The sequence below is a fragment of the Cetorhinus maximus genome, chromosome 19, assembly GCF_964194155.1.
Source record: "Cetorhinus maximus chromosome 19, sCetMax3.hap1.1, whole genome shotgun sequence".
Taxonomy (NCBI): domain Eukaryota; kingdom Metazoa; phylum Chordata; class Chondrichthyes; order Lamniformes; family Cetorhinidae; genus Cetorhinus; species Cetorhinus maximus.
In genome coordinates, this window is record NC_135897.1 from 72,161,624 (window position 1) to 72,186,434 (window position 24,811).

The 24,811-nt window shown below is 44.0% G+C and overlaps 1 protein-coding gene across 3 annotated transcripts in view; it reads left to right on the forward strand.

Moving 5' to 3' along the window:
- The window catches only part of LOC144693912 (uncharacterized), a 333,595-nt gene that overhangs the window by 259,921 nt on the left and 48,863 nt on the right, over positions 1 to 24,811 (forward strand). For all 3 annotated transcript variants that reach the window (XM_078564124.1, XM_078564125.1, XM_078564126.1), the window contains 6 exons: positions 278 to 400; positions 1,801 to 1,923; positions 3,844 to 4,017; positions 10,434 to 10,565; positions 22,585 to 22,713; positions 23,896 to 24,024. In XM_078564124.1, the coding sequence (XP_078420250.1) occupies positions 278 to 400; positions 1,801 to 1,923; positions 3,844 to 4,017; positions 10,434 to 10,565; positions 22,585 to 22,713; positions 23,896 to 24,024 (810 nt within the window). The remainder of the gene's footprint in view (positions 1 to 277; positions 401 to 1,800; positions 1,924 to 3,843; positions 4,018 to 10,433; positions 10,566 to 22,584; positions 22,714 to 23,895; positions 24,025 to 24,811) is intronic.

Here is a 24,811-nt window from a genome sequence, read left to right on the forward strand (position 1 = left end):
GCCAAGTTGCTCCCTTATCTGTATTTACTTTTCTGATCATTATGAGTAACTGACTTCATGACAGAGTCTTGTCGCTGTATGATCATAAACTCATGATTGTACAGTCCTCTTTTTTTATAACTAACTGATACCATGATGGTGTAGCCTAACAGTGTCTGACTAACAGATCTCATGGTGGAAACCCCCTCTCTTGGTTTGGTAACTGAGCCAGTGTTTCCTGTGCCCTGCTATAAACTGAGTTCAAGTTGACTGTTCTTAATGTTTCTATCCCTTACAGATTCCAATGAGTGTGAGACTGACACAGCATGCTGTGCACAAGACTGTAATAACAATCCTGGAGGCTATGAATGCAGCTGTCGAGCAGGATACAGGCTGAACATGGATGGATGCAGCTGTGATGGTATAGTGAGGGTGAATGGAAAATTCCGAAGAGCTTTACTCTGCATCTAGCTTGTATTGTGTGCAGCTTTGAGTTGCACTTTAGAAAGCACGATTGCAAACATTTGGGAACAGACTGTCTACTTTTGTACTCTCCCAGGCAGAGCTGTTATATTGTGCAAGGACATGCATAAAATGAGCAGGGAGACCTTAAGAGGGGGGAGGGAAATCCTAAAGACAACACAGACTATTCCGTCCTTGGAAAGCTTAATTAGGACTGTTTGTTTTTTCACTGAGTATATTTTTCTACAGAATCCCTAATGCTTTGCCAAGACAGGGGGAAACTGATGATTTGTGCAGAAGTCCCCTAGTATTAATGTGAAACCACAGCCCTACCTGTCCAATTATTAGACCTTAAGGAGCTTTGGTGAAAAAATGCAGCCTGTGAAAACATACAGTTCTATCCAAGGTCAATGCCAGACTGGAGTTTATGTGGTAACAGAACTGAAAGTAAATCTGGCTAATGACAGAAACAAGATGAATGTCTCAGTTACCTCCTGGGATATCTTTCCATTCCTTAAGATAAAAGCAAAATACTGCGGATGCTCTATCCTTCCATTCCTTGTTATCTACCACCTTCTGCTTATCCATTGGTGATAACTTTCTGTGCATATTCTGGGAAATGATGCATTCAGTATGTGGTGCACAAACTTAATTTATGCCCATAGTTGCTCATTTTACACAAGTTTAAGTTATTCAAATTTCAAAGTTATTTTTTTGTTCATTAAATCTTTCAATCCATCTCCATTTAAAATAAGCAGATGGGGCAGGCAGGAGGCCTCAATCTCAATTATGGTGGGAGGGAGAAAATTTTGGAAAGAGAAGCCGCTATGGGGCTATCCTGTCCTTGATAGTTACAGCATTAACAGTTAGAAAGGCCAAGGAACAGTTACTTGCTTGTCTTTCTAGCTAAGGGTGAGTTGAGGTTTGGGCAGACTGAGGGAGGGGAAAATGATCCTTTCCAACCCTCAGCATTTAACAGATTCAATCTGCTATCCTAAAACATGTTGCCCAGAAGAGAGGACAGTCCAGGAAACATTCAAAGAGCCTCTCTCCTATCTGGTTGGAAGTGGGCACTGGTGCTTGTAGGCATATCGATAGGTTGAATGAATCAAATGTGCTTTGGAACACAGGTTCCTGTGTTGTTGATGCAGGAAGCATGTTGTTTGGTGGATGGGGACCTAGGTTTGAATAGTGGAGTTGTTCCGCAATTTTCTTGACAGCCTTTGGAATTTATTTTTGATGTTCCCTCAGGACATTAAATGGATGGGAGTTCACGATAGAAGGAGCTTGCCTCATGGATCAGACAACATTATCTCATTCCATGCTTACTTATTTTTATGTTCTTATTTCTGCCTATAGATGTGGATGAGTGCACAGCAGACAATGCTGGCTGTGACCATCTGTGTATAAACACCCTTGGATCCTATCAGTGTACATGTCAGGGAGGATACAGACTGGACACAGACAGGAAAAGCTGTACTTGTGAGTAAAGATGACTAAAACAAGCAGAGTAAACAAACCACTGAGCTGTGCTTTCTGAGAATAAACTGCTAAATGCCTCAAGCCGAACAATTTTTGAGTCTTATAATGTGGATTTACTTTTAAACCACTAGCTTCTGATTTGTGTTCTGTGTGTACTATTTGTTTCCGTTTAAATTGATTTTACCATTCGAGTAAACTTCTGATGGATATGTCATGAGAAGTTTTAAAGTGTTCTGTCTCATGGCCCATTTGGGAGTAAACTTAACCCGATATTGAGTGGATTCAAAGGGGGCTATTTTAATTGACAATTCTTGCTGCGTTACCCTACTCAAGTTTATTTTCTTCAATCTTCTGGTTTGTTCCATTATGATTAAAAGGGACATGTCTCTCCAGTCAACTGGACTTAAGTGCACCTACAATCTATATTAGCAATGTCAAAGAAGCTTCCCAACATGGAAGATGTTTTTCTTTATTTGAGTGCCCGGGAGTGGGAAACATTTGAGGGAGGTGAAATGTCAGCTTCCCGATGGCAGGATGGAAGCTGACCATGAATTAAAGGCGAATTGTGTTTCCTGACGCCAAGTGGTGGGAACTGATTAGCAATGCATACTTGTTCTCCATGCTTGTCACGCATACTCATTCAAACACATGGTCGCCAGATTAAATTGTACCTTTGCAATTAAGTTGGCAGCAAACAAGAAATATGTGCCTTCAGATTCACGACTGATTGAAGGTGGTGTGCAGCAGGCGAGGCAGTCTTCCTGGTTGATTTGGAGTGAGTAGGAGCTGCTTTCCTTGGTGGGGAGTTTTGATGGACCAGGGGAGAGGAGGCTAAGCTGTAATATTGAACCCCAGGTGGTTGCTGCCCAGGAAGGTTGAGGCCTGACTGTCCAGGGAGATCAGGTCGTGGGGACAGAGGTCGGGAGCTGGGCAACGAAGGGAAAGTCAATCTCTGCTGAAGGCAGCTGCAGCATGATAGAGGAAATCAAGGGTGATTGAGGGCAGGTCAATTTTGGGGCTGGGAGAGTCAAGGGAACTGAGGGCAGGTCAAGAGTGATAAAGGGGGGAGGGGGGGTCAAGGATGGCTGTTGGCAGGTCAGTGGTAATGGTGGAGTAAGTTCTGGGTGCTGGGGGGAAGCTCAATGGTGACAGGGGACAGCTCTAGGTTGACAGACTGTTGACCTTGGGTGGCTCATGGGTCACAGAAGGCAGGGCTAGAGTGATGGAGGGAGGGCCAAGAGAAGGTCAAACGTAACTGAGGGAGGATGCAGGGTGATGGTTTGCAACTTCAGGGATCGGTGTGGTAGGTTGGGAGGGGGTGACAGCAGTTCAAGTTCGAAATCCTCTTCTCATATGGCAGAATAATGCTGCTGGGCGTGGATGTTTGTCCAGATGCCAATTCAGTATGGTCCCCGGACTGTTGACCACCGTGAGGAAATGGTGAGATTGGTGACTTTCTGCTCCTCCCTGCTGCACAATTGGCCATGGCCCTCAATTGTGCATGGCTAATTGGCTGGATGCCGTGTGATTGCACATGTCCAGCCACCCTGCCTCTGAGCGGAGGTTCTGCTCACTTCTGGTCCCACCATTGGGACACTAGCCACTGCAACAAGATTCTAACCCATGTTCCATTTTTGAAGTGCACAGGGGTGGACCAGGAAGACTCAATTATTGAATGTCCCTTCCTATTGAGACGTAGTTGACCTCTCCCAGATCACACAATTGAGATTGAAGGCTCACTTTGGAGGGAATCATAATCTCATACCTATATCCCACCACCAAATGATTAACAAGCTTTATTGGTACAACAAATTATTCCATCTGTCAGAGGATATCCAGAAAAGAGTTCAATCAGATTTAATCAGAGGGACTGTCTTTCTAGCCCGTCATTCAGTTGACATGATGTTTTTATGTCCTCAGCTCTTGATGATGAATTTGAAGGAGAGTTGGACGAAGAAGAGGAAGGAATAGAACTCTCCAGGTTCCAAGATATTCTATTAAGAACCCCTCCACAGCTTCTTCACTACAAATCCTCCCTGACGCCCTTCTATCAGGAGGATATGAGGAGTGAACTCAGACTTGTGCATAAAATCAGTACGTGCTGTTTATTAATTTATTAAATTAATTACGTGTTACTTATTGAGAGCTTAAAAAAATAATTTGGTGGTTTTCACACTCTGTCATGTTTTGTTCCTCCTCTCTCCGCACCCCCCCCCACCCCCCAACCACTTTCCCCTATAAGGGATGAATTTGAGAATTGCTTTGTCAGTCCTTGAGCTTGTAATACTGACCTCCTGTTGGTGCTATGCAAATACCACTCTGTAATCTGTAATCACTTTAGCTTTTTGGGTGAGACTGGAGGGAGGGAATAGCACCCTGAGTTATTACTCCTCCTGCTCAGTATCTTTATCAGACGGACCAACTGAGATCAGGAGCTCATTGTGTGGTGAAGTTTTATCTTGGTACTCTTTACCGAGAAGTAATGATACACTAATCCACAGCTTCATCAGCTATGGTGTTTCTCTTAAAAAAAACTTATTATTCATTGGATTATTATTTCATAGCAATGAAAATCCAGATGCTTAAAATGATTCACAATAACCAGTGTTGGCACATGATGCCTATCAGCTATTAATGATGAACAATCATCTGTCAGAGCTACTGGGTCGTATTAATGTCATTTAATTCAAATTGTTGGATGATACCTTTGTTTTTAAAGAACAGAGAAGCCTGCACTTTTGCTGGCTTACTGGGATATAACAGTACAATCTTACAAGGAATGAAGTAGCACCTGTGAATTTAGACAGCTCCTTACTGAACAAAATTGCCCTTTTAATGTGAAGCAAAATGCCATCCTGTGTTTGCATCTGATTTTGTGCCCTGGCATTATACTGTTTCTTCTGTTATAGAACAGAATTTAATGTTCTTCCCCATGGCAAGTTTGGTGGTGGGGGGGCATTTAATTGCACAGGAGGGTGGCAAATGAGGACTTCGCCACTTTCCCACCTCAATCCTAATTAAGTCTGAGATGGGAAGGCCTGTAGATGGACTTCTCACCCCGCCACCAATTAAGGCCCTTAAGTGGCCAATTAATGCTGTCCTGTCCCAGCATATTATGAACTGTCAGCCAATACTATTAAAACTGGACACATGCAGACTGGCTGCTGCATATCATGGGACCTTTGGCATTTTGAGATTCAGGCAGCCTTAGGTCTCAAGTGAATACTTAAATATGGACATTCATAGCCATCGAGGGAATTCACACACCCCTTTGGTTAAGGATGTATCAACATAGAAGGACGATGGAATTCCAGCCAACTTGACTCTCTGTTTCATCCTGGACAAACGGAACATCAAAACTCAATGTGTGTAATACAGAAGTGAATGGATCCTACCATTCATTGTATTATGATGGTTTCCCTCATCCATACCAGGCTGGGTTAATCTCAAGGCGTCAAGCGACAACACAGGTTGATTGGAATCTACATACAACCTCTGTTTGGAAAAAGGACTTTGAACTTGTGGAAGTCACTTGATGAGGGAACCATTTTGTTGTCTGATTTTAAAACCAGCAAGAAGCTGTTTACACGCATAGAGTTCCATAAAAAAATCACTGAACGAGCTGCAAGTCAGCAAGCAGCCAAGGTGATTAACAGCAATGCCTTGAAAGTGGGATAACCCACCCAAGAGAAGGACTCCCCAACCTGTTCTTGTTAAAGTTCAACTGAGAACCAACCTCCCAGAAATTTGACTACAAGAAACCTCACAGCCTACTAAGAATCTCTCACTTTACCAGACCTTCACTTCAACTAAAGCACCAACTTCTTCCAAGAAACTACAGTCCTGCCATGAAAGAGACGGAGATAAATATAAGCTGTGACCATATAATACCTTCATCTGTATGCAATCTTTGTGTGTGAGAGAATATGTGTGAAACGAGTGAGTGAAACGTTGCGTTAAATTCTGGGTAGGTGTGTGATAATAAAGAACCTTGTTTATTTTTAAACTCACAAGAGCTTGGGACAATCACTCTGAGGATAAGAAAACACACACCTCTTACTTACAAACGTACCGATCACAGACAGTAAAAGGAAACACATAAAATCTGTCCGTGACAATGTCCATTTAAGGGCTTTATCTCACTGCCATTGGCCCTAACGCAGCGGTAGGTGGAGCCTCAAAATACGAGGAACAGGACAAGCAAACCCGAGTGTGTTTGCTTGTCTGTTCCTGGGAGGAGGTTTCTCATTCAAAGATACTCAGTGCCTGACTGAGGGACCTGTCATTGGGAAGGGTGGGGCTCGCTGAATGCCAATCCCTGCCCTTACTGCCAACCCCCTCACACCTCCTCCACTCTGACTCCCACCCCGCGACCCGTTCCCCATTACTCACTTGTGCCTGGGTCTCTTCTCGATCCAAGGTCTTGGGTAGATGTAGTACTGGCAGCAGCCACCACCTCCCTGTTGACACTGCTGAGTATAGAAGACCTGCTGGCTTCTGATTGGCCAGCTGCTCTTTGTAGGCGGGACCTTCACCCACGGTCCGTAATCCCAGGAAAAGCTCCGCAGTTGGCCTGTCAATTGCCCTCTTCCAATTTTCCATCCTCCACAAACTTGAGATCATCCAAAACTCTCCTATCGGCATCCTAATTCACACCTCTTCACCTATCAGCTCTGGTTGCTGACCTCCACAGGTTCCTGGACTGGCAATGCTTTGATTTTGAATCCTCTTCCTTGCTTTTAAATGCATTCATGCCTTTTCCCTCTCTATCTCTGTAACCTCCTCCTGTACCGCAAACCTCTGAGATTTCTGTGCTTCTCAAATTCTGGACTTTTGTGCATCACTATTGATGGCAGTGCCTTCAGCTGCTTAGGGCTTAAGCTCTGGAATTCCTTCCCTCTTTTCTTCTCACTCCTAACTTAATTGTTATTCTCTCTCTATTTCTATTTCTGTACCTAATTTGGCTCTAAATGTCCCTCCTTCTCGATCATTCCTTGTTTTTTTTCTCAATCCTTAAATCTCATTGGTTTGAGGTGATACACTCACTATTCATTGTGTTCACTAAGGTCCAAGATGCCCTGTTCCCTCACCACACCGTTATCAACTTGTGCTTCCAACAAGTTACCTCACAAATTATATTCAAGCGGAAGGGTACAGCAAAATGTCTAAACAACAGCGATCACAAGATTTGTCCAAAGAGAAAATACATATGGTGTTTGTGAAGAGACCCTTCTGATTGCTGTGGTTCTCATGAGATGTTCACTTTGTATTTGGCTGTGGTGACCATTGAAAATGTGTGCTATGTTTTAACGTACCTTTTCCATCATGCCGGGTTTCACAGCAACAAAATACTAAATGGGACTCAAGACTCATGACAAGTTCTGCAGGCAGAACTGGAATTTACAATTCAGCCTCTTGGGCTATTGCATGAGGCAAAAAAGCTCTGGAATCCTTCCCTTCCTCTGCAAGCACAAAGCTCATGAAAATTAATGTTTGTCGTGACTTGACTGTCAAAGTCTTGGCTGAATTTAGACAGCAGAACAGAGCTGCACACATTTCAGAACACATTATGCTTTTCCTGTCAGTGTTGTCATTAACCATTTTCGTACTAAATTTCTATTTTACTGTTTTTATGTTGCTTAATTCAAATTATTGCATTACACAATTGTTTTGAAATGTAAGAACAATTTTGAATTATCTGCAACAGATATTATCCAGGGAAGAATGATTAACAAAGAAATTGCAGTCTTACTTGGGAGCTGTCGGACGTGGAATAACATTGTGGCTCAGATTTTAGATAAATCTGCGTCAGAGCAATGGGACTCGTTCAAGAAGGAAATAGGGAGAGTACAGGGCCAACATATTCCAGTAAAGACAAATGGTGGGACCAACAAATCCAGGGAACCCTGGATGTCAAGGGATATACAAGATTGGACAAAGAGAAAAAGGGAGGCTTATGGCAGATACTGAGGGCTCAAAACAACGGAAGCCCTAGAGGAATATGGAATGTGTAGGGGGGAACTTAAAAAGGAAATTAGGAGAGCAAAAAGGGAGCATGAAGAAACGTTGACAGATAAAATAAAGGAAAATCCAAAGTTATTTTACAAGTACATTAAGAGTAAGAGGATAACTAGGGAAAGAGTAGGGTCCATTAAGGACCATAGTAGTAATTTGTGTGTGGAGATGGGAGACGTAGGTAGGGTTTTAAGTGAATACTTTGTGTCGATGTTCACAAGTAAGAGGGACAACGTGGGTATGGAAATCAGGCAGAAGGACTGTGATATAATTAAAGAAATTGGCATAGAAAGGGAGGAAGTTCTAAGTGGCCTGGCCGGCTTAAAAGTAGATAAATCTCTAAACCCGGATGAAATGTACCCCAGGCTATTGAGTGAGGCAAGGGAGGAGATAGCAGGGGCGCTGGCAATAATTTTCAATACCTCTCTGGCCACAGGAGAGATGCCAGAGGACTGGAGGACAGCCAATGTGGTACTGTTATTCAAGGAGGGAGGAAGGGATAAACCAGGGAACTACAGGCCAGTCAGTCTAACCTCTGTGGTGGGGAAACTATTGGAAGCAATTCTGAGGGACAGAATTAATCTACACTTGGAGAGGCAGGGATTAATCAAGGACAGTCAGCATGGTTTTGTTAAGGGGAGGTCATGTCTGACCAATTTGATTGAATTTTTCGAAGAGGTGACCAGGTGTGTAAATGAGGGCAATGCATTTGACGTAGTTTACTTGGACTGCAGCAAAGCTTTTGATAAGCACATTCATGGGAGACTGACAACAAAGGTAAGAGCCCATAGGATCCAAGGCAATTTGGCAAATTGGATTCAGAATTGGCTGAGTGGCAGGAAGCAGAAGGTGATGGCCGAGGGGTGTTTTTGTGACTGGATGCCAGTGTCCAGTGGGGTTCCACAAGGATTGGTGCTGGGTCTCTTGCTGTTTGTGGTATATATAAAAGATTTAGACTTGAATGTAGGAGGGTTGATCAGTAAATTCTCGGATGACATGAAAATTGGTGGGGTGGTAAATAATGAGTAGGATAGCCTTAGATTACAGGAGGATATAGATGGGCTGGTCAGATGGGCTGATCAGTGGCAAATGGAACTTACTCTGGATAAGTGTGAGGTGATGCATTTGGGCAGGACAAACGAGGCACGGGAATACACGAAGAATGGTAGGACCCTGGGAAGTACTGAGGATCAGAGGGACCTTGGTGTACATGTCCACCGGTCCCTTAAGGTAGCGGGACAGATAGATAAGGTGGTTAAGAAGGCATATGGGATTCTTGCCTTTATTAGCTGAGGCATAGAATATAAGAGCAGGGAGGTTATACTGGAACTATATAAAACGCTGGATAGGCCACAGCTAGAGTATTGCATGCAGTTCTGGAATCCGCATTATAGGAAGGATTTGATTGCACTAGAGAGAGTGCAGAGGAGATTTACCAGGATGTTGCCTGGGCTGGAGAATTTTAGTTAGGAAGAGAGATTGGATAGACTGGGGTTATTTTCGCTGGAGCAGAGGTGATTGAGGGGGGACTTGATTGAGGTGTATAAAATTATGAGGGGCATAGGTAGGGTAGACAGGAAGGAACTTTTCCCCTTTGTGGAGGGATCAATAACCAGGGGGCATAGATTTAAGGTAAGGGGCAGGAGGTTTAGAGGGGATGTGAGGAAGAATTTTTTCATCCAGAGGGTGGTGGGAATCTGGAACTCACTGCCTGAAAGGGTGGTGGAGGCAGCACCCTCATAACATTTAAGAAGTATTTGGATGTGCACTTCTGATGCCATGGCATACAAGGCTATGGGCCTAGTGCTGGAAAATGGGATTAGAATAGTTTGACTGGGGCAGACTCGAAGGGCCTTTTTCTGTGCTGTAGACCTCTATGACTCTATGATATATTCAGTACTGAAGCATCATTCTGGAAGATGATCATGCAGTTAAACCTTCTGCCGAATTCATTGGATATTTTTGGACAAATTATTCCTTTATGATGGTGAAGGCAAAGCAAAACTGGAAAGTGAATTCCAAAAGCATCTGGCTCCAGACAATGAGAGCATGGCACCTAATGAAATTTTGGAATATATGTCATACAGGTTTTCCAAATTATAATAGCGCTACTTCTTATATCCTCAGTGTCCTCCTGATTCAGCTAATGCTGAGGATATTCTCCACACATGGCAACATCCAGGATTCCAGCAAACTTTGGGAAATGCCTCTTAATGCAACTGCTGCAACAGCACAACGACTAGAACTTTTAGAAGTTCTATGAAGGTCCATTGTGACCTATAAACATGGTATCCACAAACTGTAGCAATAATAGTTGATTATTGTTTAGCTTAACCGTGCTTTACTTTACTCCCTTGTTGTTTTCTTGACTGGTAGCAAGATTCCAAATACAAACCAATCTTTAGTGATTTTATTTGAATTTACTCTGGTCTTTGTCTTCCTTGATTTTTTTTCCCTGATTGTTCTTAATACTGTGTGTTTTGTTTCAATTGTAGTTTGCTTAGATAACACCTTTGGGAATGACTGCAGCCTGACCTGCAATGATTGTGTTAATGGAGGCATCTGCAATGCTGAGGGAGATGGCTGCAGCTGTCCTGCAGGATGGGTAGGCCTCATCTGTAATGAAAGTGAGTGAGCTTCTTCTCAACACTTAATTTATTTTACAGCTTTATTTTAGCCTATCGAACAACCTATTTACTCCTTTGTGTGGTCACAAAATCAAATCTCATTTGTCTTCAACCTTTTCCTTCACTCTACCCCAAGGCATTTCAGAACCATTTGGAAGTTCTATTATCTGTGATGGATAAGCAACCATTTGGCTAGTTATGTAAAGGTTGAGACTATATTCTGGATACAGAATTTCTTGACAATCAACTTTAGATTATTCCCTGGCAAGCCTGCAGTAATCATAATACTTTTATATCATCACAAGCTATAGGACTAAAGTTCACTAAGGGACAACCTCTGGTATTAAAATTGGAACAACACAGAAAAATCATTGAGTGGGTTTGACTAGTATAAATACCTTAATCCTCTCTTTCTTGGTTTCTGACACAATTCAAACCCCTTCATTAAAAATTTGATCTGTAAATCCTACCATCCATCCATGATTTAGTACATAAGGGACCAAGAGACCCTCTCACAGCTTAAATCACTGTCATCTGTCTGATGACGGTCATGGGTTAACCTCCAATGGCATCTGGAATTTGCAGAAAAAAAGTTTTAACTACCTTCATTATATAAACTTGTTCTGATTGAATGATTTCGAAAAACACAGGGGATAGGTAATTTTCCTCCAGAGACTGAGACAAATCACTGGAAAATCAACTTGCTTTGTTTTTATGGTCACTTCAAATGGGTTTGTATTAACCTGGGGTTCTATAGATTTAATTACCAACACACAAATGACTGGATCTAATTACATGATTTGAAAATATGACATAAATAATTGCCTTTGAAAACCAGGGATAAATCATTGAACAATTAACAAATCACTTCAATGATCAAATATATGGGTCTGTTTTCACGTGAGATTTTGTTGCTTGGTCTTGCTTGAATGATTTCAAATTATGCTTGTTGTTTGTGTCCTAGCAAGTCTATATCTAGAAAAACTCTAATAATCACTTAAACATTCCAGGCTACTCTTTGAAATACAAATGTGCAAGTACATATCCAATACAATTTGACAAAGACAATCAGATATCTTTTCAGCAATTTTCTCCATCAATAACAGACAGAAGTGAGCACAAAGTACTGGATTGTTGCTTGATGGTCATTTTCAACAAGTTTGCCTGGGCAAGCTGTACTCAGTGGTTGGTGGGCTCAGTCTTGGCTAAATGTCAAACAACCAGGGTATGCATCCAGGCTTGGCAAACCACGACAAATCTCCTCCATGTTCTTTGTGTGCAGTCGGGCTAATCTATTAATTTGGTGCTCTTTCTGTTACAAAAATATTCTGTAATTCATATGGGCTATACTTTTTTGAGAAAAGCTAAGTTTCAGTTAAGGTTTGGAACTACATGCAAGTTGATTTTGTTCCCACCCAACCCAAGGGCTTGTTATTTTTGCTCTACTAATAATGACTAGGCTATCAGTTGTTATTACAGGGTAAATCTAGAGCAACTTCTGGCGTCCGCGCATACGTAGTTAAACATGGAAATCCAGAAGTCGTAGTCAATGACGCCCTACTCCACCACAGGCTGCACTGTTGCAGACCTGTACAGAGACCACTATCATGCCACAAACATAGGCTAATTATCTACTGTTCTTGCTCTAAAGGTAGATGGAAAATTTAGGGCTTTAAAGTAATATGTAACTGAATTTTTAATAAGCCATAACTGCTATTGAACAACCTCCCTGGCCCTGAAAATTTAATTTTACAAATTTGGAAAGTCCCTCAGGAGAAAATTAATATTGTATATTTTTTAAAATTAAGATTAAAATAATTTTTTAAAAATAGTTTTGTCTTTCTCTTTTACTTCTTTCCCTTAATCTCGGGTGTATGTCTCAATCTCTATTTCACTTCCTGGACATTGATTTAAATTTAATCTATATTTCCTGATTTTTACTTCCTGCTTCGTTGTTTGTGTCAGTGAGGATTCTTTACTTTGGTTGAAGAGATTCCGTGCTGCTTTACCTATTGCAGACATAACAGATTCCCAGAGAGGCTGCTGCATTGGATTAAATGCTTGAAAACTAGATATCTCTGGTGACGCATCCACGAAAAGAGTGTGGCAACTATACATGAGGTGAACAGCGCAATCATTCCTTCACCGCTCACAGAAAAATCTGAGCAATGTTTGGGTTTTGGCTGATAGGCACATCAGTATGGTCCTGTCCTGTCCTGTCCAGGTGCCACCCATACTGTTGAAAACACAGCCAGGAAGGCAGAACCCAACACCTAAGTTGAAACAAGTAGAGGACAGTGCAGAGGCATTGCATCCATAATAGGCATAAGGTGATCAGTATGAAGAACAGAGAACATAAATAATGGACGGCAAGTGAGTATACTAATGCAGAGATGAGTAGATCCAATAGGCAGGGGACAAACTAAGGACAAAACACTGTAGGAGGAAAAGTAGATACAAAGCAGTACAAGAGAAAGAAAAAATACAACATTGCACACAGTGGAAGTCAGAATGAATCTAATCCCAATCACTGCAGCTCTGGAAATGATGAATGGAATAGCTGTGTTCTCAATACTATTCCAGCCCTATGTAGATTTAGCCACAAGACACATCTTTAAATTTGAAGCTGTGCAGGATTATAGACAATCTAATTACAGGTGAGACGATGCGCAGACTTTTTCAGCACCTGTGTTCAATGTTTGTATGAATGGCTGCATGGTTTGTGTCTGTGAACTGAATCTTGAGAGCAGCTGTGCCAAAGCCACTGAGATAAACTGGTTTTCAGAGCTCCAATCCGTTTGGTTATTAGAGTATCAGTTACAGGAAACACTGGTATCAAAGACCCATCCACCCATGTACCTGTCAGTTAAATAAACTCTCCTGCCCCGCACCCCTGTTCCACATAGATAAATGACAAGTCTGTTTTCTTTACATCTTGCTTCCTGAAGGATTGACTTCTTCTTAGGTAACTCAAGGCCACCTTCCATCTTGCCCAGCAAGTGGTAAAGTGACTTTAAAGAACAACATGGGAATATACTTCAGCACCCTGTTACTTGGAGACATTCAAAGTGGCGAGCAGATTTTCCAGGGAAGGGAGAGGAACATTTTTCTGGGGATAATTTCAAACTGAAAGTTGCTCAAGGGATTTGTTTTTTTTTTAAATATAAAATGGAAGATGTCTGAGATGGCCAGGAGAAAAATGATACACAGAAGGAAGCAATTTATTCTCTGTCAGATTCAATGTAAGCTAATGCTGTGTAAAATTGCACACCATTAATTATTACTCGCTGAACATGTTGAAGTTATTCATGATGGCAGTAAATGAAAGTTGACATGTGAGGCACCAATAGTCTCAGTTTGGTTATCTTTATTCACTTAAGGCGTGCTCCTTTGAACTACCTTTTTTATCACACAGGGAGAACTTTCTGCATGTCTGCCGGGCCGGTCGGGAGTGGGTGCTGGCGGGCGTGGAGCCGATCGCCACCCATGATCGGCTGCACGCTGCCATTTTACGTGGACAGGCTAATTAAGGCCTGCCCAGCGTGACACACAGCCGGTAGCGCTACCTGTGCGGGCGGGGGGAAGAGGGAGAGTCGGGGGTCTGAAATATCCCTGAGGCACGGAGCTGCCTCAGGGAGATTAAATACATCATAAAAATTCATAAATAATGAAGTTAAAAATTATTTAGACATGTCCCCCCATGTGACAGTGTCACATGAGCTGGGACATGTTTATGAATTGTGCGAAAATTATTTATTTATTTAAGAAAACTTTCAAGAAACCTCATCCACAGGCAGGATGAGGTTTCCTCAAAAACATGAAGGCCGCTTGGGCTCTTCGCCTGACTGCCAACCTGCCAAAGGTTGGATGGGCAGCGGTGTCAATGACTTTCTTAATGGCCTAAATAGGCCTTTGACAGTTCGCCTCTGGCGAATGTAATATCTAAATGATGCGCGCTGATGTCGTGGCGCATGCCCGATGTTACCGCGTGTCCTTTTACGTATCAGCGTACTGGGCCCACCCTACGCTCGCCGACATCAAAATTCTGGCCATGTGTTCTTTTCTTTTGGGAAATAATAATATTAGCTGGAATTTTTTTTAAGTAAACTGTTAGGTTTCCGCATATTGGTTAAGATGAAGTAAACAAAGTGGGAGAAAGCTCATGTGGAGCATAAACACTAGAAAATGGCCTGTTTCCAAAGAAAAGCAAAGAATGACTAAAAAATTAATAAGGAGGGAGAAATTAGAGCACAAAAGAAAGCTAGCTAGAAATACAAGAAGAGATAGTAAGAGTTTCTGCAGGTATTTAAAAAGGAGAAGAGGTAGTCCTCTAGGGAACGAGATTGGAATTAATAATGGAAAATAGGGAAATGGTGGATGAAATGAACAGATATTTTGCATCTGTCTTCACTGTGGAGAATACAAATAACATACCAGGAATAATTGTGAATCAGGAAGTGAAAGGGAGGGAGGAACTTACAATTACAATCACCTGGGAAAGGGTACTGAGAAAATTATTAGAACTAAAAGCTGACAAGTACCGAGGTCCTGATGGATTTCATCCTAGGGTCTTAAAAGAAGTGGCTGCTGAGGTAGTAGGTGCATTGGGTGTAATCGTCCCAGTTTTGCACAAAGTGCAGTAGCGGTTGTGAAAAAAGACATTTTACCCGCTGGCCACAATGGTGGGATTTCGTGCCATCTCGTAACCTTCCCAGTGCATCCTGCCTCATTAAAAATGCATTCATAGGAAACACCCTGGATTGCTGGCGGGCAAGCTTGGATTTGCCTGTCACACTGTGACCTCAGCACTTCCTCGCTCTTGGCACCATATTTAAAGCGCACCAGAGCGCAGCCTCCTTCATGTCTGCAAACTGTTCCAGGTGACAGATGGCCCCGAAGGCAAAGAAGACGGCAGTCCTCAAATTTAGTGATACTTCTCTGGGCTGCCTGCTGCACGCAGTTAAAGGCTGCTGCAATGTCCTCTGCTCCCGCTCTGGCCGCAGGAGGTCCACCAGAGTCACCAATCCAGCCTGTGAGGCGATGGCACCAGCGGTCAGTGCCACCGGAGCACAGAGGAGGTCAGCCATCCAGTGCAGGAAGAGGATGAATGCTCTCATCCATTCCGCCAGGGTAAGTCAACCACCTCGTCACTCTCAACTCACTCACTCTCAAACCCGTCACCCATCCACAGGGATTTCACATCTCAAGGGACAACACCACTAACTCTCACACACACCCTCACATCTCCATCAGACTCGTATCCTCTCGCATCCTCATCCCGCCCATGGCCCCACTCACCACACAAACATTCCACGCAATGCCATGTGCCTGCTCTCACACTCTCCATCTGTTTTCATGATGGAGAGGCTGGCTCACAACAGCACAGAGAGGTCCCAGACCGGGGGTGGAGTGGCCCACGTTAGGCCCCTCACTCACTTTGAGGAGCGTGGCATCACGCTGACTAGTAAGTACGTGGACCCTGCCTGTGGTGATGGTGAAGTGGGCAGTGAACACCCCTGTGAGGATTCTGCACCACATCATCCCCTCTCTCAACACAAATGTGAGTGCTTTCCCTCCTGCTTTTGACTCTGCTGCCATGCACTAATTATCTCTACTTTGGTTCACAGGGACCCGTGCCAACCGACCGATGCCCTCAGCCAGCCAGTCCCTTAGCTCCATCCACGTCCACATGTGCAGCCAAGAGGACCTCAGCTGCATCTATGTCCTCACCTCCGGCTTCTATTAAAGAGCTGGAAATAAGCAGCCCAGAAGACCTGTCACAGTGCTTACCCACACCCATCAACAGCGCAGAGACACCACGATGGGACCCAGATCCAGAGCAGGCTCGGGTTCACAATCTGGTGGTCACTGCACAGACACGTGTCTGCAACAGGGTGAAGCATGTTCAGCCAAGGCTCCCTGGCAGTCAGAGGACTTCTGGGGAAGAGGCATCTGTGAGGTCCAAGTCAGATGATGAGCCCCTGGATTCGGCTCATCGTGGAGAGTCAGCAGAAGTTGGGGGAACATCATGAAGAGCTGTTGGAAGAGTGGCATGCGAGTCGGAGGAGTGCATCCGCCTGCTCTCTGATGAAGCGGTGTCCACATGTGCGCGTACAGAGGTCTCCACGGGAAGGATAGTGGACGCCATGGAGACCCAGGTCCAGTAGAATGTGGAGATGTGTGCAGACCTGCATTCCATCACGATAGCCATGGGTGAGTTTCTGCAGTGACAAAGCGAGAGGGAAGTGGGGCACCTCGACGTCCCTACGGGTGCTCCTTCCCCTCGGAGTCAGGAAGGGGGCCTCGGGCACCCAAAGGGATAAGGAGCAGAAGCTGAACACCCTGGGTCATCCCGTCAGGAATCTCAGAGGCTCTCCTCTCCCTCTGAGACCCCTTTGCCTGGGACCCCCTCAAGTGCACCCTCTGTCACCGCAGAGAGAGCAGCTGGCCCACGGGAGGACAGCCAAAATGAGCCGAGCTCTCAAGACCTCGGCCCACCAGAGGACGCACGCTGAAGTCATCAGAGACAACAGAGTTAAACATTGCACAGGCTGTCTCCACACCTGCTGTGGATGTCAGGGTAGCACCTAGAAAAATTGGTAGGCCTAGAAAAGTTATAAATTTTGATCACAAGTGGTTACATGGGTGGAACACATTTTGTCATTTTATAACCTGAAAATATATTCACTTTCACAGAATAATGTGTAATGATGTCTTTAAGCTTCGTTGACAAGCTTCACGAGTCCTCTCAGTGCACACCTCACCCTGCGCCCCGACTGGAAGTTCAGCTGCACGCAGCCGGACCACTAGTGATTCTGCAGGGAGAAGTGTGTGTGTGGCAGGCCTTTCGGAGCCTCGTGCAAGCACTCTCTCACGCACACAGAGCCTTCATCCATCACACTCATCTCAATGTTCTGAGCATTTTCAATGCTGCCTGCTGGGGTTCTCTTTCAGTTGTCCATCTGAGCTGACCCTGCATCTACCCCCCACCACTGACCACACTCCCATGCAACATCTGTACCCATCTAACACTAGGTTCTGCTCACTTTCTATCTCAAAAACTATGGTCGTGATCACGTTTCTTGTCAGCTCCCCCCATGCTTTCCCCTCCCCCAGTCACCCATTACCTTTCCCCCATCACTGTCGACTCCCCGGCATCACCTTCTACCTCCCCACTGTCACCAACCAACCCAAACCCTTGTCATTGACCCTTGTCATTGCAGGATGTCCAGGTGAATGTGCACATTCCCTACCTTCCTGAAAATCCCACTCCCACCCACACTGAAATCCCTGACCACCACCTTCCCACCCTAGGGCCTGTGTCTGCCGGGTTCGAATCCCACCACGGCAGATGATGGAATTTGGAATTAAAATTCCAATGATTTCCATGAAACCATTGTTGTAAAAACCCATCTGGTTCACTAATTAGAGAATGAAATCTGCCACCCTAACCTGGTCTGTGACTCCAGGTCCACAGCAACGCATCCTGGTAATTGACTCTTCACTACCTTCTGAAATAACCTAGGAAGCCACTCAGTTGTATCAAACAAGAAAGTCTAAAAGGAATGAAACAGGACGGACCACCCAGCATCAACCTAGGCACTGGAAACGACAATGCCAAACGCAGCCCTGTCGACCCTGCAAACTCCTCCTAGTGCCAAAATTAGGAGAGCTGTCTCACAGACTGGTAAAGCCTAACATAGTCATACTCATGGAATCACACCTTACAATGTCCCAGATGCCACCATCGCTATCTCTGATAGCAGAGGTGGTGGCACAGCGGTATACAGTCAGGAAGGAGTTGCCCTGGGAGTCCTCAATATCAGGTCAAGCATGGGCAAGGAAACCTCCTGCTGATTACCACACACTGCCACTCCCAAAGCTGATGAATCACTGCACCTCCATGTTGGACACCACTTGGAGAAAGCACTGAGGGTGGCAAGGGCGCAGAATGTACTCTGGGTGGGAGAACTTCAATGTCCATCACTTAGTGGCTTGGTAGCACCACTGCTGGCTGAGGGTGCTAGACTTGGTCTGCGGCAGGTGGTGAGGAAACTAACAAGAGGGAAAAACATACTTGACCTTAGCTTTACCAACTTTCCTGCCGCAGATGCATTTGTCCATGACAGTATCAGTAGGAGTGACCACCGCACAGTCCTTGTGGAGACAAAGTCCCATCTTCACATTGAGGATGCCCTCCATCGTGTTGTGTGTCACTACCACCGTGCTAAGTGGGATAGATTTTGAGTAGATGTAGCAACTTGAGACTGGGCAACCATGAGGTGCTGTGGGCCATCAGCAGCAGCAGAATTGTGCTCAACCACAATCTGTAAACTCAGCGAGAGTTCAGGAGATAAACAATAAGAGGCCGTGAGAGAAAACAGCGAGAGTTCAGGGGATAAAACAGCAAGAGTTCGGGAGATAGAACAGCACGAGTGGAGGGACAGTTAGGAGATTGAAAACAGCACGAGTACAGAAATGTAAATTTCTAAACAAGCACAGGGAACGTAAGAATTTATAAGCATAGAAGATGGAGCTGACTTGTGAGTAAGGGCAAAGAATTTCTACTTTTTATTGTTCTCCAGTTTATAGTTAATAGTACAAGAGTAAAGTTAAAGTAAGGAAAAGTAACAAAGTTTAAGTAAAAAAATTATTAAAAACTTTAAGTTTAAGGCATGGCAGGACAGCTCAGCCAAGCATAATGCCCATCTGTGGCATGTGGGAAGTTGTGGACACTTCTCGTGACCCAGACGAGCCCATGTGCAGGAAGTGTCAGCGGCTGCACAAGCTTGAGCTCGGCAATGCAGAGCTTGAGCCGCGGCTGAAGTCACTGAGGTGCATCTGTGAGGCAGAGAACTACGTGGATAGCACATTCAGAGAGGTGGTCACACCACAAGTTAGGGGCAAGCAGGCAGATAGGGAATGGGTGACTGCCAGGCAATCCAAGAGAAACAGGCAGGTAATGCAGGAGTCCCCGGAGGTCCTGCTCACTAACTGGTTTTTCATTCTGGATATCGGTGAGGGCGATGGATTCTCAAGAGGAGTGCAGCAAGAGCCAATCCCCTGGCACCATGGGTGGCCCAGCTGTATAGGAGGGGAGGAAGAAGAGTGGAAGGGCTGTACTGATGGGGGATTCTTTACTTAGGGGAGCAGATAGGCATTTCTGCGGCCGGAAACGTGACTCCAGGATGGTTTGTTGCCTCCCTGGTGCTAGCTTCAAGCATGTCACAGAACGGCTGCAGGACCTTCTTGTGGGGGAGGGCGAACAGCCAGAGGTTGTGGAACACATTAGTACTAACGATATAGGTAGGAAGTGGGATGTGGTCCTGCAATCAGGATTTAGGGAGCTAGGTAAAAAAATTAGCAAGCAGGACCTCTAAAGTAGTAATCTCCGGATTACTCCCAGTGCCATGTGCAAGTGAGTGCAGAAATAGGAAGATAAGACAGATGAATGCGTGGCTGGAAAGATGGTGCAGGATGGGGAGGGCTTTAGATTCCTGGGACACTGGGACTGGCTCTGGCGGAGATGGCACCTGTACAAGCCGGACGGGTTGCATCTGAACAGAGTCAGGATTGAGTTCCTTGCTGGTCGTCTTGCTAGTGCTGTTGGGGAGCGTTTAAACTAACTCAGCAGGGGGTTGGGCACCAGGAGAGAATATTAGAAAATAATGGTAATGCCAGGGTGCATGGAATGCTGGGAGAGGCAGATAGCACTAAAATAAAGAATAGTAAGTTAATAGATGGAGTGGAGTAAAGGAGCAAGTAATGACGTCTAAATCAGGGTTACACTGCGTGTATGTGAATGCACGGAGTATAGTTAATAAAATTGGGGAGTTACAGGCACAGATTGCCTTGTGGGATTATGACATTGTGGCGATAATGGAGACCTGGTTTAAGGAAGAGCAGACCTGGCGTTAAATATTCCTGGTTACAAGGTGTTCAGAAAAGATAGAAAAGGGAATAAAGGAGGGAGGGTGGCGTTTTTGGTTATTTTTGGTCTTGCAGTATAGGAGAAAGAAGATGTGTCAGAGGATTCAAGGACAGAATTAATTTGGCTAGAGCTAAGGAATAAGACGGGTGCAATTACATTTCTTGGTGTAATACATAGGCCACCAGCTAGTGGGAAGGATATAGAGGAACAAATCTGCAAGGAAATTACAGAGAGGTGTAAACATCATAGAGTAGTTATAATGGGTGACTTTAATTACCCATATATAGACTGGGATAGTGGTAGTGTAAGGGGCCATGAGGGACAAGCGTTCCTAGATTGTGTTCAGGAGAATTTCCTACAGCGGTATGTGTCTAGTCCAACAAGAAAAGAGGCACTGCTAGACCAGGTTCTTGGAAATGTGGTGGGCCAAGTAGATCAAATGACAGTGGGGGCACATTTAGGGGACAGTGATCATTGTATCATAAGGTTTAGGATGACGGTGGAAAATGACTTTGGTCAATTCAGAGCAAGAATAATCAACTGACAGGAGAATGGACTTCAATGGGGCAAGAATGAAGCTAGGCCGGATAGACTGGAACCAAAGGTTGGCAGGAAAAACAGTCACTGAACAATGGGCTACCTTCAAAGAGGAGATGGTTTGGGCACAGTCAAGGTATGTTCCCTCAAAAGGGAAGAGTAGGACAAATAAATCCAGAGCTCCCTGGATGACAAAGGAGAATTAAATTAAGTTAAAGAAGAAAAAGTGTGCTTACGACAGGTGTCAGGTAGCAAATACAATTGAGAACCAAGCTGAATACAGAAGGTTCAGAAGGGATGTAGAAAAGCAAATACGAGAAGCAAAGAGGGACTATGAAAAAAGACTGGCAGCTAACAAAAATGGAAATCGCAAAGTATTCTATAAGCACATCAATAGTAAAAGCGTGGTAAAAGGAGGAGCAGGGCTGAATAGGGACCAAAGAGGGGATTTTACACATAAAGGCAAGAGGCATGGCTGAAGTGTTAAATGAATCATTTGTATCTGTCTTTACCCACGAGGCCATGGAACTCCCTCCCTAACAGCACTGTGGGTGTACCTACACCACATGGACTGTAGCGGTTCAAGAAGGCAGCTCACCACCACTTTTTCAAGGGCAATTAGGGATGGGCAATAAATTCTGGCCCAGTGAGCGACACCCACATCCCATGAATGAATTAAATTTAAATAAATAAAATACTGTTCTGAAAAAGGGTCATTGACCTGAACCTGGGGCGGGATTTTATGGCCCCTTCAGCCGGTGGGTTTTTCTGGTGCTGCCAAAGTCAATGGACTTTTGAACGGCTCACCGTATTTTATGGCCCCACCCCCGCAGCGAAGAGGGCCATAAAATTCCGCCCTTATCTCTGTTTCTCTCCACAGATGCTGCGTGGCTTACTGAGTATTTTCTGCTTTTATTTCAGGTTTTGCATGTACTTTAATTGTTTTGCCAAAGTGCTAAGCCATGTCAGAAGCAAAATAATGGTCATACAAAGCTTGCACTTGGTAACTGATGAATAACAGCTAACATTTGCTCTGCTTGTTTACATTTCCAAATCTTATGCTGAAGTTACTGTGGATCAGTAGGAGGGTCATTGAAATGGTTTCTGCAGCATTCCTACAATGCAACACTGCAGGGAATTTCCCAACCGATTGTTTTGTGATTCTTTCTATTTCAGCGCAAAATGTTTGTGTGCTTTACCACTACAGAGCATGATTCCTGTGAAGTTAATTGTAAGTTCCCAGAACTTGATTGAAAATGGTTTGATGGAAGAGAAACATATGTCATAGAGTTACACAGCACAGAAACAGGCCCTTTGGCCCATCATGTCCTTGCCGGCCATCAAGCACCTATCTATTCTAATCCCATTTTCCAGCACTTGGCCCATAGCCATGAATGTCTTGAATTAAAAGCAATTATATGGATACTACCCTTCTGAGAAAGTGGTGTACTATATCCTGTTTAGACTTGACTGTTCTTGTCAGTTGGCAATACGTCAATGACATAAATTTCAGCTCATTGTCTGCTGTTGTCTTTTTTTTCTCTTCCTTAGCATGTCCCCAGGGTACCTTTGGGAAGGACTGCAATAGCATCTGCAAGTGTAAGAATGGAGGATCGTGTGATGCGGTCACAGGGACATGTCGCTGCCCACCTGGAATTGGTGGAGAATTTTGTGAAGATGGTTTGTATCTCTCCATTAGAAAAATACATCCACTTCAGCTTTCTCGAGTTGGGCAGGTCGTCCTATCACTGTTAAGTCTATCTCACTTGTTTTTTCTATCCCTGCACCTGGCCACATTAGATTGCCTGGATGCAGTGCTTGTGGAAAATTGAATAGAGAGGAGTGCATGGCCATAAAGGAGTCCACTTGACTTGTCCTATATTTGCTGTGTCCAGGCAATCCCAATACAATGCAGAACAAAACCAGGAAACTCTGCCCCTCTACCTAGCTAACTCTCTCTTTCTTATTTGATGGAGGCAGATTCAATTGTGGCTTTCAAAAGAGAATTGGGGAAATTATTTGAAGAGAAAAAAAAAAATGCAAGGCTACAGGGAAAAAGCCGAAGAGTGGGACTAGCCGAGTAGCTCTTGCAGAAAGCCAACATGAACACAATGGGCCAAATGGACTCCTGTGTTGTATGCTTCTATGATCCTCTCACTTCCTTCTATTCAATTTGCCTCTCCCACCCCCCACCCCCCCCCCCCCCCCCCCCCACCCCCCACCCCCCCATTCCCTGTTCAATATATATTCTGTTGCTCCTTGCTGTTTTCCCATCTAGTGCTGTTGAACTTCCTTTGTCGTTCAAGAAAAGCATCATTAAATAGATCGAATGATCCAGATTATTCGAATGCCCCTCCTCATACATTCAAAAGAAAAACAGGCAGCTTCCCATCCAACATTTCTTCAGTTATTCCAAAATGTTGTGTCTTTATCAGCCAATCCCGAAATCCATTCCACTTAATCAGTCCTAAATTAGCCTCTTTCCTGTTTGAATCGTACCCTTGTCCAACTGTCATGGTTTAACTATTGCAGTTACTTTTCCTACCCATACACTATCTTACACACCTTTGAAACTCCCCACCTTCCAAGTCGAAAGAACCCAAGTTCCTGAAGTCATCCATTCTGATTTTCTTATTTTCCCACTCATTTCAGCAGTTGCCCATTCGATGGATGAAAATAGCATTAGCAGTCAAACTGGTTAGTACTAGAAAGAAAATTAGTCTCAGCTTGGAGTAGCAAATCCAACTTGGCAATCTAAATTGGACAAGTCCTTTCTCCCAACTTATTGGCTCCAAGTTTGCTGACCATATAGCATTGCTGATTTTATATGTTTGTTAAACTCATGCTTCTTCCTGTTGGTAGGCTGTCCAAAAGGATTCTTTGGGAAAGGCTGTAATAAGCGATGTAATTGTGCCAGCAATGGCTACTGTCACCGATTCTATGGGGCTTGTTTGTGCGATCCTGGATTATATGGACGCTTCTGCCATTTATGTAAGTGTGGGTTTGCTCAATTGGTAAAATGTTCATTATTTATGAATAGTCATTGCTTGGAATTAGATCCCATTTTGTGCTTTTTTTGTATTGCAAGGAATTGTTGACACTGAGCATCTTTAGGTCAAATGGGACACAGGCAGATGCAGACTAAAGCCCATCTCCTCTGTGCTCTCTCCATTCTCTAACAATAAGCTGTACACCCTCCTCTTTATTACTACAATGTTTTTCCATTCTGAACATCTGTCATGTCTACTTTGACATTTGTCACTTTGCATCTAATTATGGGAAACTCTGTGATAAAAGCAAAATATTGCAGATGCTGGAACTCTGAAATAAAAACAGAAAATGCTAGAAAAACTCTGCAGGTCTGGCAGCATCTGTGGAGAGAGAAAGAGTTAATGTTTCGAGCTAAAGAGAAGTAGAAATGTGGTGGATTTTGTACTGTTTAAGAAGAGGTGCAACAAAATAGAAGGTCAGGGATGGATGGGAGCTAAGGAGAGATTGACAAAGATGTCATGGACACAAGACAAAAGGAGCATTAATGATAGTGTTAAAGACTAAAGAAGGTACTGATAGTGGCATAAAAGTAAGAGCAGAATGTGTTAATAACAGAACAAGGGTCAGTGCTCTGTGAAAGCACAACATAGAAACCAGTGACAGATGGCCCTGTGGGGATGGTGGGGGGCAGGGGGGGTGTTGGTTGAAAAGGAGAAAAACAAATGAACAAATGAAAATAAAATGTAACTTTAAAAAAACAAAAAAAAACAATTGGATTAAAAAACAG